Genomic DNA, 14,817 nt, shown 5'->3' with positions numbered 1-14,817 from the left:
TAAGTAATCTAATCTAATACCCACTGGTTTCCTTCATCTACACCATAACCTATTTCTTCAAAGAAGTTCAATAAATTAGTTAAACATGATTTCCTTTTGACAGAACCATCTCTGCCTGATTGCCTTGAACTTACCGAAGTGCTCTGTTATAACATCTTCAACAATAAACTTTCTTCCCAAATATTTACTATGACAGACGTTAAGCTAACCGGCCTGGAGTTTCCTGATTTCTGCCTCCCCTACCTTTTGAATAAAGGAATTACATTTGTTATTTTCCAATCTAAAAAAACCTTTTGCTAATGATACCAAACTTGGTAGCTTGGAAAACAATGGGGAAGATGTCATTTGACTGTAAGAGAACATATGTTAGCTAGCAGATTGGCTAGAGACAAGTGGTGGATGGAATTTAGTGTAAAGAAATGCAAGGTGATGTATTTTAGCAGAAGGAATATAAAGAGGTAATGTATGTTTAATACCACCAGAATGTGTAGGGAGAAAGAAATCTGGGGCTTTATGTAAGGCAATGGGACATAGTGAGCAAATAGTTAACAGAGCATTTAGGACCTTGGGTTTTATAAATAGAGATATTGAATACAAAAGTATTGAGGTGATGCTGATCCTTTATAAAAATCTGGTTAAGCCCCAGTTCTGATCCCCACATTTTAAGAAGGTGTGAAGATGCTCGACGGACTGCAGAGGAGATTAGCCAGAATGGTTCCAGGGTTGTAGAAATTTCGAACAAAGTTAGTTTGGAAAAACTTGGGCTTTTTGACATAAAAATATTTTAAATAAGAACTGAAAAACATTCAATGTCTCAAGCCTGGTCTATCATTCAAAAAACTGTACCTTGCCCAGCTCCGCATTTATTGACTCTGACCTCTAGCCTCTGGAGTCCTTACTCTCTCTGTGGCTAATCAACTTGTATTTTGAATTCCACTGCCATCTACCCGATAGATGTTTTGTTGAGCATTGGAGTCAAAGGCTATCTACCTCTGCCTTAAACATTTTCAATGAAATGTGAATGAGATAATAATATTCAATACCTTCTGAGAGTTGATGCAAAGTAGAAGGAAGGGAGATCAGGTAGAGATGTGCAAAGTTGTTATTCCGGTTTGGATAAGGTATGCAAAGAAGAGCCGTTTCCATTAACTAATGGTACAATAGTGGATTTAAGGTCATGAATAAAAGATGTAGGCAGAGCAGGGTGGTCGGGAAGATTTGTGAAGAGGGATTCTTTTATACAGCAAGTTAATAAAATCACAGTGGAAGCTGTTTGTACTTCGCGATCATAACATAGTGTTAATGGAACTGAGATTGAGTGTTAGAGAGTTGTGTAGTAGTAGAGCTACTAAAAGAGGTACATAAGAATGTTTGGTGTTGTGAAAGCCATAGAAAAGGAACAAAGAAGCAAGCCACAACTGAAACACTGGGTAAGACATAATGGTTGCAATAAGAACGGCGATATGAAGAAGAACTAGCAATTTTTCCATGCTGTGAAATTGTGACATATTTAATTTAGAAGCCACAGCATCTATGAATAGTCACACTGTTATTCAGTTTGGGAAACTTTATCAAAATATTTTCAACCCTAAAACTCCTCAAAGAACAGAGAAAATAGATGGCAGAAATTTTGAAAGCCTTGAAGTCACAAACTGAATCCCAAGTGAACATCATTTATAAACATTGCATTTTTAGTATCAAGGTCCAAAATGAATAAATGCCCTGTGATAAATACGTGACTGCATTAAGACAGCTCACTGAATCCTGTGAAATTGCACAACTGAAAGGTGAACTATTAAAAGCAAGATTGTGGCAGATGTGATCCTACCAAGATAGTGCATTTACTGAGAGAGGGGAGACTTGCTCTCAGAAACATAGTCAATAGGTGTAGAAATGCTGAGGTTGTAAATAAGCAGATAGAACATATTTATGGTAGAATAAGCTACACCTTGTATTCTTCAAATAGGCATTCGAGACTGAAAAGATGGAATGATCACAAACAAAATGGAGGATGCAAATATGTTGGAGACCATCACAAAAAGGAAAAGATGATCTATCAAGCAAGGAAAACAAAGTATGTCTAGAAGGAAGCAGTATGAGCAGGGACAGATGGAGAGATATTAGCCGAAGAATTTGATGAGTCACTATACACCATTTAACAGATTGATTTAGTCAAGTTAATAGGTAATAAATTGTTTATGACAGTTGGAATGATGATTGCAGAACAAAACCATTGAGTCAACATGAAGTGTCAAATACACATTGGTGTGTCATGCAAAATTATGACCTTCATAGAGTTTGTGTCATTACAGTGAGATCTCAGATTAATTTGTCCCCTCGCACAGGTATGCTGGCTGTAGTGATTGCAATGAGCCAGGTGAATCTCATATTGAGTTCCGTTTGGGGCTGTCAACATGGTCCAATCAGGGATCCCCGGTTTATAGATATAAACACGATCGTGTTCAGGGAGAGGTGGGCGCCGCAGGGAGTGGAGTGCATCATTTCTCCTTCCAACTCTATTTTGATTTAGTCCCTACCCTCCCCTTCACTGTTTTTGAACACACAGCACTGTCCCTTGCTGTGAAGGGCAGTGTTTGTCACTGGCCACCCGGGTGTTTTCCTATCTTCCTGGTGGTGGAAATTGAATAAAGATTGGTGCACTTTGTGTCTTCCACTGTGTCTCACACCTGCACACACACACCATGGGTGCTGGGGGAAAAAAATAATAATAAGCACTACCGCAGTTAGGTGGTAGTGTGGGGGTTAAAAAAAAAAAGAAAAAAAAAGAAAAAAGAGAAAAAAAATAAACACGATCGTGTTCAGGGAGAGGTGGGCGCCGCAGGGAGTGGAGTGCATCATTTCTCCTTCCAACTCTATTTTGATTTAGTCCCTACCCTCCCCTTCACTGTTTTTGAACACACAGCACAGCCCTTTGTGTCTTTCACTGTGTCTCACACCTGCACACACACACACCAGGGGTGCTGGGGGAAAAAATAAGCACTACCGCACTTCGGTGGTAATGTGGGGGTTAAAATAAAAAAAAAACAAAAAAAAATAAACACGATCGTCGCGGTGTCGATCAACACCCTGGAGTTGTTCAGGGAGAGGTGGGCGCCGCAGAGAATGGAGTGCATCATTTCTCCTTCCAACTCTATTTTGATTTAGTCCCTACCCTCCCCTTCACTGTTTTTGAACACACAGCACAGCCCTTTGATGGGCAGTGTTTGTCACTGGCCACCCGGGTGTTTTCCTTTCTTCCTGGTGGTGGAATTTGAATAAAGATTTGTGCACTTTGTGTCTTTCACTGTGTCTCACACCTGCACACACACACCATGGGTGCTGGGGAAACAAATAAGGACTACCGCACTTAGGTGGTAGTGTGGGGGTTAAAAATAAAAAAAAATAAACACCGTCGTCAGATGTTCTGTTCACTGAGTGCTGGCTCTGAGGAAGCTGGACTAGTATCATTTACTATGTACATCTAAGTACAGGATGACTTGGTGATAGGAGACTGGCCTCTTTGGAGTTACTTCAGTGGTGTCTTATAGCTGCAATACCCAGATTCCTCTGTACTACAGAATTTTGCAATTTCTCTCTATTTAAATAGTATACCACTTTTCTAGTCGTCTTGACAAGTTGGAGAAGTTCACATTTTGCCACATTAAATTTCACCTGCTACATCTATGCCTAATCATTTCACCCATTTACATCTCTTTTGTAGGCACTTTACCTCATCTTGACAATTTCTTCAACCTATCTTGGTGTCAGTGAAAATTTATCTTGCAAATATTTGGTCCCTTCCTCCAAGTCATAAAGCATCTTATGCTAGTAGGGTTGGGGCTGGATTTAAAAACAATGACTGCAGATGCTGGAAACCAGATTCTGGATCAGTGGTGCTGGAAGAGCACAGCAATTCAGGCAGCATCCGAGGACAGGCAAAATCGACGTTTCGGGCAAAAGCCCTTCATCAGGAATAAAGGCAGAGAGCCTGAAGTGTGGAGAGATAAGCTAGAGGAGGGTGGGGGTGGGGATAGAGTAGCATAGAGTACAATAGGTCAGTGGGGGAGGAGATGAAGGTGATAGGTCAGGGAGGAGAGGGTGGAGTGGATAGGTGGAAAAGGAGCTGGGCAGGTCGGACAAGTCAAGGGGACAGTGTTGCTGGAGGTTAGAAACTAGGATGAGGTGGGGGAAGGGGAAATGAGGAAGCTGTTGAAGTCCACATTGATGCCCTGGGGTTGAAGTGTTCCGAGGCGGAAGATGAGGCGTTCTTCTTCCATGCGACTGGTGGTGAGGGAGCGGCGGTGGAGGAGGCCCAGCACCTCCATATCCTCGGCAGAGTGGGAGGGGGAGTTGAAATGTTGGGCCACGGGGCGGTTTGGTTGATTGGTGCGGGTGTCTCGGAGATGTTCCCTAAAGCGCTCTGCTAGGAGGCGCCCAGTCTCCCCAATGTAGAGGAGACCGCATCGGGAGCAACGGATACAATAAATGATATTAGTGGATTTGCAGGTAAAACTTTGATGGATGTGGAAGGCTCCTTTAGGGCCTTGGATGGAGGTGAGGGAGGAGGTGTGGGCACAGGTTTTACAGTTCCTGCGGTGGCAGGGGAAAGTGCCAGGATGGGAGGGTGGGTCGTAGGGGGGTGTGGACCTGACCAGGTAGTCACGGAGGGAACAGTCTTTGCGGAAGGCGGAGAGGGGTGGGGAGGGAAATATATCCCTGGTGGTGGGGTCTGTTTGGAGGTGGCGGAAATGTCGGCGGATGATTTGGTTTATGCGAAGGTTGGCAGGGTGGAAGGTGAGCACCAGGGCTGGAGTTTCCTTGTCCATTCTTATCCATTATTCCCTGTTGATGAGGACAAATCATACTCAGTAGTGATGGCCCCAGAGTCAAATAATTGTTCAGACAGTGGAATTATCACCTGCAGCAGATAATCTCACAACCGTTTCTAATTCTGAACTTTTTGCCTTTTGGAACAAAGGAATAATAAAAATCAAAGACAGTCATTTTAGAGCAAATAGTACTTCATAAGGTAGGTGTTGAGAAATATGACTTATATCCCACAATTATTGTACTCAATCGCAAAAATATTTTTTGTACACCATAACTTTAATTGGAGATACTCTTGAGAAACAAGTTTTTAATCCTTATTAACATTTCCACAGATTTCTGAATACAGTCAGTTGGTTAAAGAAGAACAACAATCTCATGAACAAACAGAAGGAAAGTTAAAACAAGCAGAGACATTAGCAGAAGAAAAGCTGCAACAACTTCAAGAGAATAGAAAGGAATTCGAAGAAAAGGCTGAGCAACTCAAAAAGTTGGTTAGTGTTTTTTATCATAACATTTTATATGTTTTTGACAGGATCCATTTTATTCCAAACCTTACTGTGGTTTTATTTTGCTTAATACAGCATGAGGAAAAATTAGCCGCAGTGTTAAGAAAAAGTGCATCAGAAATCAGCTGCAGAGATGAGAAGATCAGCAAACTGAAACAACAAATTTCAGAGATTTTACAAGGAAAATCTTGGTACTTTTTTTCTGCACTAATTTTCTTCCTCTTTTTAAATCTGTTGTGAGTCATATTGGATTATATTAACTATCTTAATTAGTTATCCTTTACATGAATTTAAACAGCAACTGCAGCAGTCTAATGACGTTAGAGATATTAGTATTGCCTCTGCTCATAGTTTGTGGACCATAAGATTCCTGGTTTACTTTCTTTCCTTTCTAAGTGGAGATACCAAGTCAACTGTAAAATCTTCACAACTGTTCCAGCAGAAATCAGTAAGGCCAAGAGACCAGGAATATTCTGGAGGTGATTCTGGAAATTATTTGCATCAAACCAGTTGGCAGATGGGCCTTGGTTTGGCAACTTGTCTGATGTATGGCACCAGTGATGGTGTTGTTCTTCCTCAATTTGACAAAAATTGTGCAGGCCATGGAGTGGGATTTGAAATTGGGGTTTTATGATCAATGGTGAGACAGTGCAATTAGTAGTGCTGCTGCTGAACCACTCTTGGTGGTGGAAATGGAAACCCCCACAAAGTACATTTTGCATCTTTGCCACTCTCAGTGCTTCCTTGAAGTGTTGTTCCACACAGAGGACTACAGATTCATCAGTCAAGGGAGGAAGTGACTTTTAGCAGAAAGTTTCCTTGCTCATGTTTAACCTGAAGCCACGAGACTTCATTGGCTCTGGAGTCAATGTTGAGGACTCCCAGGGCAACTCCCTCTTGACTGTATACCACTGTTCAGCCACCTCTGCTGGATCTGTCCTACTACTGGCAGGCAACAGCCTGACATAGTCATACTTTCGGAATCACATCTTATAGACAGTATCCCAGACACCACGATGGTGGCGATGGTGATGGTGGTGTCTGGGATATTGTCTGTGAGATATGATTCTGTGAACATGATTATGTCAAACTGTTGTTTGGTTAGTCTTTGAGACAGCTCTCTCAATTTTAGCACTAGCCCCCAACTGAGGAAAACTTTGTCCGATTGACTGGGCTGTTTCTGCCATTGTCTTTTCCGATGCTTAGTGGATGCCAGGTGATCTTTCTGGTTTCACTCCTTTGAGACTTTGTAGCAATTGATACACCTGAATGACTTGTGAGGCCATTTCAGAAGGCAACTGAAAGTCAACCATATTGCTGCAGGTTTGGAGTCATATGTAGGCCAGACCAGGATGGCTGATTTCCTTCTTTGAAGGACATTAGTGAACCTCATATGTTCTTCCAACAATCACCAATGATTTTGTGGTCATCATTAGATTCTTAATTCCAGATTTACTTTTATTCAATTCAGATTCTACCATCTGCCGTGCTAGGATTCAAACCTGCGTCCCCAGAACAATGGCTGAGTTTCTGAATTAATAGTCTAGCAATAATACCATTAGGCCCTCGCCTCCCCTATTGAATGGTGAAGCAGGCTGGAGGGGCCAAACAGTCTACTTCTATTCCTATTTCTTATGGTCTTATGATCATGGCAAACCAATCAATATTCTTGGGTACAACTGAATTTCTCCAAGCATCTCCCTTCTTTGGCACTTGGCACTTGGCAAGATCATTCTCACTTGCCTTTAAAATATGATTTCTGCTGGTGATGATAATCCCATATCCTCTGAGGTGTAAAGTGTTATCACAAGAACCCTGTATTGTTATCCGACACTTCAGAATAAATGATTTAATGATGCAAGTCTTTTGCTCCACAAGATTGTTTCATCAGGAGCAATGTGATGAGAGTCACATGGATTGTGCCCCATTTGACAGATACATCCCCAGAAGGTCAGCACATACATTGCAGCCCATTGTCAGAAATTATTATTTCAGGTACACCAAACATCTTAAGTTCCACTAGCCACCACATTGAGTTTAATAATCATCTGAGAAATACAAGATCTGAATTAATTATGTACTTTATAACAAATTATTTTTATTCTTTATAGATCATTTACAAAGCAAAGTACAATCAGTAGGTTCACTTGGTGACAAGAACATAAAGAATTTTATAATCAGCCAATATTATCACATGTAATTCATATGAATACACAGGAACCAGTTTGTCTCTGGGACAAATACATTGGCATTATGTATGTAGTTCCTCGGTTGGATTATTTCTTTAAACAAATCCAATTGTAATCTTACAGGTAAATAAAAAGGCATAAACCACAGACACTATATTACATTTTCTCACACTTGGCTTTTAACATTCCAGGATATATTGATATTGTATTGAGAGGCATTCAATAACTTCTTAAAGTTAGGTGCCTGGTTGCATCCCCATCTTGAGTCCCATTGCCAAATGAAACCTTTCTCTAAATACTTGAAGCTCAAATTACAGGAATCCAATGGAAACATTCCATTAATATTTCCTTTTCTCCTCACATTATCCCATGCAGGTACCTTGGAGTGGCTATCAATCAGGCTGTTTTGTTAAGTCTTGCAAATATTATTGGAAATATATTTATCCAGTTAAGTGGAGAGTACTTCACCACACTCCTGACTTGTGGACAGGCTTTGAAGAGTCAGGAGGTGAATTACTCACCACAGAATCCCCAGTTTGACTTATCCTTTGACCTAGCCACATTATTTGTAAGGCTGATCCAGAGAAATTTCAGATCAATAATGACCACCAGAACGTTGACAGTAGGATATTATAGAATAATAGAATAATACTGAATGGAAGCAGACCCTTTGGCCTACTCGTCCATGCTGACCAGGTTTCTTAAACTGAATTAGTCCCATTTTCCTGCATTTGGCCCATATCCCTCTAAACTTTTCCTATCCATGAACTTATCCAAATGTCTTTAAAATGTAATTGTACTAGCCTCTATCTCTTCCTCTGGCAGCATGTTCCATATACGTACCACCTACTGTGTGAAAAAGTTGCCCCTCAGGTTACTTTTAAACCTTTCCCCATTCACCTTAAACCTATGCCCTCTCATTTTGGACTCCTCTTACCTTGGGAAAAGACTTTGGCTATTCACCTTATCTATGCGATGGCAATGCTAATTAATGTCAATGGAAGATAATTAGGTTCTCTTTTATTGGAAATAGCCACTGCCTGGCACTTGAGTGACGCAAATATTAACTTACCACTTACTAGTCCAAGCCTGAATGTTATTCAAGTCTTGTTGCATTTCAGTATGGAAGTGCAAATGATATTGAACACTGTTCAATCACCAGTGAATATTCTGACTAATGAAGATTGTTGGACACTAGATACTACTTTGTGTAATTCCTGCAGCGATTTTTCAAATTGAATAACAGCTAAATTAAGTAATACATAGCATTTTATCTTTGCAAATTAGTCCTATATTTGTTTTCCTGACCCATAAAAGGGAACGACAGCAACAGATATATGAATTGAAAAAGGAAGTAACGCGATTATCAGAGGAAGCCAGTAGACTTCAGAGAGAACTTACGTTGCAGAAATCTCTCAAGCAGGTAAAGCTTTAAAAATGTATATATTATGACTAACTCATTCACAATAGCTTTAGATTTTTAAGATAGGTCTTGTCACTACTGGTGACATAATTTCATTTAACCAATTATCATTAGTGCTCTCTGCGGTTGAAAGATCAAATACTGCAAAACTAACCCAACATCATCTTTTCACTCCGAATTATCACCTAAAAGGAAAACTTCAACTTTGTGCTGGCCAATTACAGTACCACATATAATTTTAATGTCATTATTTTGTGCTTCTATTGGTATGCACTTTATTCCTTATATTTGATAATTAATTTCGAAAAGTATCCTAACTACTCTTTGTCACCTGTTCCATCAGTTCTCTTGCTATGACCAAGATTTAAAATACATTTGTTCTAATATCGGCCTGATCTGCTGTTGCTTATGTTTCAAATTCCTGATTTCTTCAAAGACTGTCTTCCAGTACCAAATAACCAAAATCAGCACATCCATCAGTTTGAGCTTCCTTAATGTGAATAGAACAAAGAACTATGGATGCAAGAACAAAAACAGAAATTGCAGGAGAAACTCAGCAGATCTGGCAGCACTTGTTAATGTTTCAAGACTGGTGATTCTCCTTCAGAACTTGAGCTTCCTTCCTGTGTTGTAAAGATACCATCACTTATCTTAGAAGCTTCTGAAGGAAAGGTTGGACTATGTATTTTATATTAAGAGTTTTGTTAATCTACAGGAAGGAGTAATGGAGGAAAAAAATAATGCATGCATAAATCAAAGAACAATTAATTTTTAAATAAAATCTTGATGGATTCATTTGGCTAAATATTAGACGTTTCTGTTTGTCTGGGTTTCTAAAAATAGGGAAGATCTGTAAAAGATAATCTCATAAATTCAACAAGCAATTCAGGAGAAACTTTAGCAAGACAGCAATTAAAATATGAGCTTTGCTACCATATGGAGTGGCTGAGGCAAGCAACGTAGTTGCAATTAAGAGTAACATTAGTGAGAAAGAAACAGTTGGATGTACTATAAGAAAGCCTTCACAAAGTTATGGGGGTTGGTTGAGTAAAAAGCATTGAAATGTTTGGTCAGCCATGATTGCACTGAATTGTGGAGTAGGATTAACTGGCTGAATGGCCTACTGCAGTACCTAAGTTCACTGTTCCCCACGTGCTCTTTAAAATTCTATCATTTATTTTATTTTGCTCCTCTTCATTCTTCCTACAAAAGCTAATCAATTTATACTTCTCCACATTGTTACATTAAGTCTGTTACAATCCATATCACTATTTGCTTTATTTCCAAATTGAGCATCAGTAACAAACTTCTAAATCATGCTGTCCATATCAAAGTCAGATTATTATTATACATCAAAAAATCTTGTTGGATTTGGCCTAAGACCAGAGAACTCTCAAGTATCCACAAGAAGGACTGTGATTTTTACAGCTAACATCTTAGCACTCTAGGATAAACATTGACATCAAATAAACGTATCTACTATATGTTTCAACAAAAATTGACTATATTGTCATTTTCTTCATCCACATTTGCCTTTAAACTGTACCCCAAAAGCTGGCATTTCTGTTTTTAATTGGCTTTCTTTCGTCTCTTACCCTTTAAAGGTAAAACATAACAGTTAAAACATAATTATCCAAATATAGATCCCAAATGTTTCCATACTTTTACTTTGCTTGTTATTTCTTCCCCTTTCTGTGGAACAAGATCCCATGTTGCAATAATTCTTGTGAGTTCCTTAACATGCTATTTTGGAACAAAGTTCCTCAGAATTTTAGCAAATTCCTTTTAATGTAAAGAATGTACGTATTGAATGCTCCAGTCAGTTTGAGAAAGACTAAAATATAAAATGCTTATTCTTCATGTTTGATTTAAACTGTCTATGGTCTCCCAGAACATTGGATCACCTTCGCTTTGAATATTTAATGACCTGTTGCATATTCACTATTTTCTCCTTTTAGTATTTTTTACTTACAGATGGCTCAGTACCATTTACTGCATCCAAAATATTGCATAAACAGTCCTTTGTAAACAATACAAACCCTGTGAATCAACTCTCAATTATCAAATGATTTAACTAAGTTTCAGTAACTTTCATGTATCACTGTGAGAGTGAACTTGAAATCATGTCCTACTACTCTTGAAGTCATTACAATAATTAAAGATTTTATAAAAGTGTGCAAAATTCTCTCATTTATCTGACCTTTAGCCCCCGGTTGACAGAAAGCAAGGTTTGGAAATAAATAGATTCTCACTACAGATTAACAATTATGAACCATTTATATATAACTTATTAGATAAAACTCTAACCCCATTACAAAATGCCCATGCAGACACATGCAGACGCAGATGGATGCAAAATAAATTGGTGTTATGAGCAGAAGGAAAAACTGGGAAGGGAGTTCAACAATCTATGTCCAGAGGGTTCATTGAGATGATCATTTTAGTCTGTCAGGACTTGCTGCTTCTTGATCTTTCTTCTCCAGATACTTTCATTTGCTTGCAGGTGGCACACTGCATTGATTCATACTTGTATAGTCTCTGACATATCAGTTAAAAACCAAAGCTCATAGCAACTGATTGGAGGAAATTATGTGGCTTTCTTCAGACTTGAAGTGTTTTTTCCACCTCATGCTCTTTCTCATCTGATGAATGAGCATTGTTATACACTTGGAAGAAGCACCCAGGAGTGCAGAATATTCTTTAGATAGAGTACTTATTTACTAACTGAGCTGATCAAGTCCTAAGAACATATTCATCAGACTGGCCTTGCAGCAGATGATAAGGGAACCAGTAAGAGGGAAATATCTACGTGATCTGGGTTTCCAATGGGTGCTCCGGTTTCCTCCCACAGTCCGAAAGATGTGCAGGTTAGGTAAATTGCCCATGCTAAATTTCCCATAGTGTTAGGTGCATTAGTCAGGGGTAGGGGAATGGGTCTGGGTGGGTTACTGTTTGGAGGGTCGTGTGGACTCGCTGGGCCAAAGCGCCTGTTTCTAACTCTCATTCATCTACCAGTTGCAGATTCACGTATCCACTAAGTTGCGGGAGAAGTGAACTCTGAGCAACCTTTGCAGAGACAAAATCTCATCACACTGAGGATACCATCAATTGTGTTGTATTACATGTGAAAAATTCAGGTCAAAACTAGATTTCTGTAAAGTGCTGTCAGCCATCACCAGCACAATATCTAACCTAATGACCAAGCATATACCTTTTTCTACCATTACCATCAAGCCATGGAATCAAGACTGGTTCAATGAGGAGTGTAGGAGAGCCTGCCAGGAACAGCACTGAGTATACATAAATTTGAGATGCCAACCCAGTGAAGTTACAACGTAGGAGTACATGATATTAAACAGCAAAGGTAGCATGCAATAGGCAGAGCAAGTCCGAAATCGAAAACTCAGGCCAAAGTTCTTCAGTCCCGCTACTTCCAGTCTTAAATAGTGGTGGACAATAACAACCTGGAGGAGAGGCTCTAAACATAAAACATATTCCCAACTTGAATAATGGGTGACCCTAATATGTCAGCAGATAAGGCATTTGCAATCATCTTCAGCACAGACCCTCCTGCTGAGATCACAAATACTAGTCAACAGAAATTAGATTCAGTTAATATGATACTAAGAAACGGCTGAAGACAAAAAAAGACTATGAGTCTTTATAATATCTTGCACTGTCATCTACCTGACAATGCACAAAGTTGCCTGGGTATATCCAAAAAAATAGGACAAGTTCAAACAGCCTCTTATCATCCACCCTCAATCATTAGTACAGTGGTAGAAGGTGTGCTGAAAGTGCTATCAAATGGCACTCATACAACAATGTCCCGCTCACTGACGCTCATTCAGTTTGCATTCTGTCAGGGTCACTCAATTCCTGATCTCATACAGCCTTGATTCAAATATGGGTAAAAGAACTGAATACTCAATATGAGCTGATGGGAACCAGGGGAAAAGAATCCATCTATATTGAGAACAAAGGAAGATGATTGAGGTTGTTGGAGTTCAATCCATCTCTTCCTCAAGAAATCAGTAATGAATTCCTCTGTGTAGAGATCTAGGTTCAATCATTTTTAGATACAAGTCAGAGTTGTGTTGCATTAGGTACATTGTTAGGTACCATTTCACTCTCCTCTGATACTGGAAAAGTCGATAGTCATATATATAGGAAGATCTCGACAAAATTTAGCTTTAGTCTGATAGGTGGCAAGTAGCATTTGAACTGCACTAATGGCGGTAAAGACTATTCCTGACAAGGATATAACCACCTCCCCTTGACATTCAATGGCATTACTGTTGCTGAATCCACCACCATCAACATCCTGCAGACAAACATCAACTCTCAAAATACAGGGGCAGAGGATGAATCTGCCCCCAAAAGTTTCCAAGTCACCCAAGAAAATCCACTGATAGGATTTTCTAACCAATCAAAAAAATGTTATTCTCGTAAATATAATGGATGGAAATGTGTGGAATTATTTCCTGCATTGCTGCCCTCACATTTTCCCTTCTCTGCCAAAACAATAGGGTCCCCCGCTCCTCACATTCCTCCTCACATTTCCTCCGTATCCAAAGGATCATAAGACACTAGATACATGTAACCCTCCCCGCTCCTCTCTTGTCAGCATTCCACAGAAATCATTCCTGCAAGACCATCTTGGTTGACTCCTCCACTCTCTACACCATCCCACACATTCATGGCAGCTGCCCTTGAAATTGCAGATGATGTAACATTTGCCCATTAACCTCTTCCCTCCTTACCATCCAAGAAACCAACCACACCTTCAAAGTGAAGCAGTGATTTGCCTGCACTACTGTACTCGCTGCTCACATTGTGGTCTATTGTACATTGGGGAAATGAAATACAGACTGGGTGATTGCTTTGCCAAACATCTATCCACGGTCTGTAAAAATGACCATAAGCTTCCAGTTGCCACTTCAACAAACATTCCTGTGTGAGGTCTGCTGCACTGATCCAGAGAAGCTCAATGCAAGCTGGAAGAATAACACCAACTCTTCCATGTAGGCACCCTATAGCCTTCAGGACTCAACATTGAGTTTAATCATTTCAGGACATGATCACCCTCCTCCATGTTGGTTATTCTCCCTCTACACCTTATGCCCTGCATTGTATGTGTTTCCTCCCTGCGCAGCCAACCTATTTTCAAGTATTCGCACTTTCTGTTAGCACTGTACTGAGTATTTATCTCGCTCTCTCAAGTATCTCCGTGTTGACCTTTTTTGTCTCTCTTTGTCTGGGTTTTGTTTCCATGTACTCTATTCATTCCCTGCACATTCCTCCCACTGACCCCAGTCTTCCAATCTCCTCACCACTGATCTCCCACCACCCTGTCATCACCTTAAGTACCATACTTTCCCAGTTATTGTAAGTTCTAATGAAGGGTCACTGGACTCAATACTCTAACTCATTTTTCTCTCAACAGATGCTGCCAGACGTGCTGTGTTTCTCCAGTACTCACTCCAGCATCCACAGTTCTTTGTGTTTATTGAAATCTTATAATATTGCCAATATTGTTAAACAGCAGTAATCTTGAGGATTGAGAAGATTTTCAAATTTAACATAAGAGGACCAGACAGTTGTGATTGATAGAAAAAGGATATAGAAGTTAACTAGAAAGAAACAGTAAACAGATTGTAAATATTGCTATAGACATGTAGATCCATTAGAGATGAAAACTGGTAAAATTATAGTGGAGAATAAGAACGTGACAGAGACATTAAACAAATAACAGCTTCCATCTTCATGGTAGAAAACACAACATATGTTTTTAAAAATTGCAAACCAGTGATCCAGAGAAACCTAAAGAAACCAGTAGAATGTTATGATATCTGGTCATGATAGTTAA

At 39.6% G+C, this 14,817-nt stretch overlaps 1 protein-coding gene across 2 annotated transcripts in view; it reads left to right on the top strand.

Moving 5' to 3' along the window:
- LOC122552897 (uncharacterized) overlaps positions 1–14,817 on the top strand; it is a 70,325-nt gene that overhangs the window by 45,797 nt on the left and 9,711 nt on the right. The window contains exons 4-7 of one of the 2 annotated variants that reach the window (XM_087991425.1): positions 5,163–5,321; positions 5,412–5,527; positions 8,843–8,948; positions 9,385–10,770. In XM_087991425.1, coding sequence (XP_087847551.1) covers positions 5,163–5,321; positions 5,412–5,527; positions 8,843–8,948; positions 9,385–9,582 — 579 coding nt within the window. In that variant the 3' untranslated portion in view covers positions 9,583–10,770. Of the gene's footprint in view, positions 1–5,162; positions 5,322–5,411; positions 5,528–8,842; positions 8,949–9,384; positions 10,771–14,817 lie in introns of those variants that run through there. The other variant, XM_087991427.1, reaches the window with a different exon arrangement.

Source organism: Chiloscyllium plagiosum, unplaced genomic scaffold (assembly GCF_037043375.1).
Source record: "Chiloscyllium plagiosum isolate Xiang-an unplaced genomic scaffold, Cpla_swu_hap1 HiC_scaffold_10, whole genome shotgun sequence".
NCBI classification, from domain to species: Eukaryota; Metazoa; Chordata; class Chondrichthyes; order Orectolobiformes; family Hemiscylliidae; genus Chiloscyllium; species Chiloscyllium plagiosum.
This window is presented reverse-complemented; position numbering and strand designations above follow the sequence as displayed.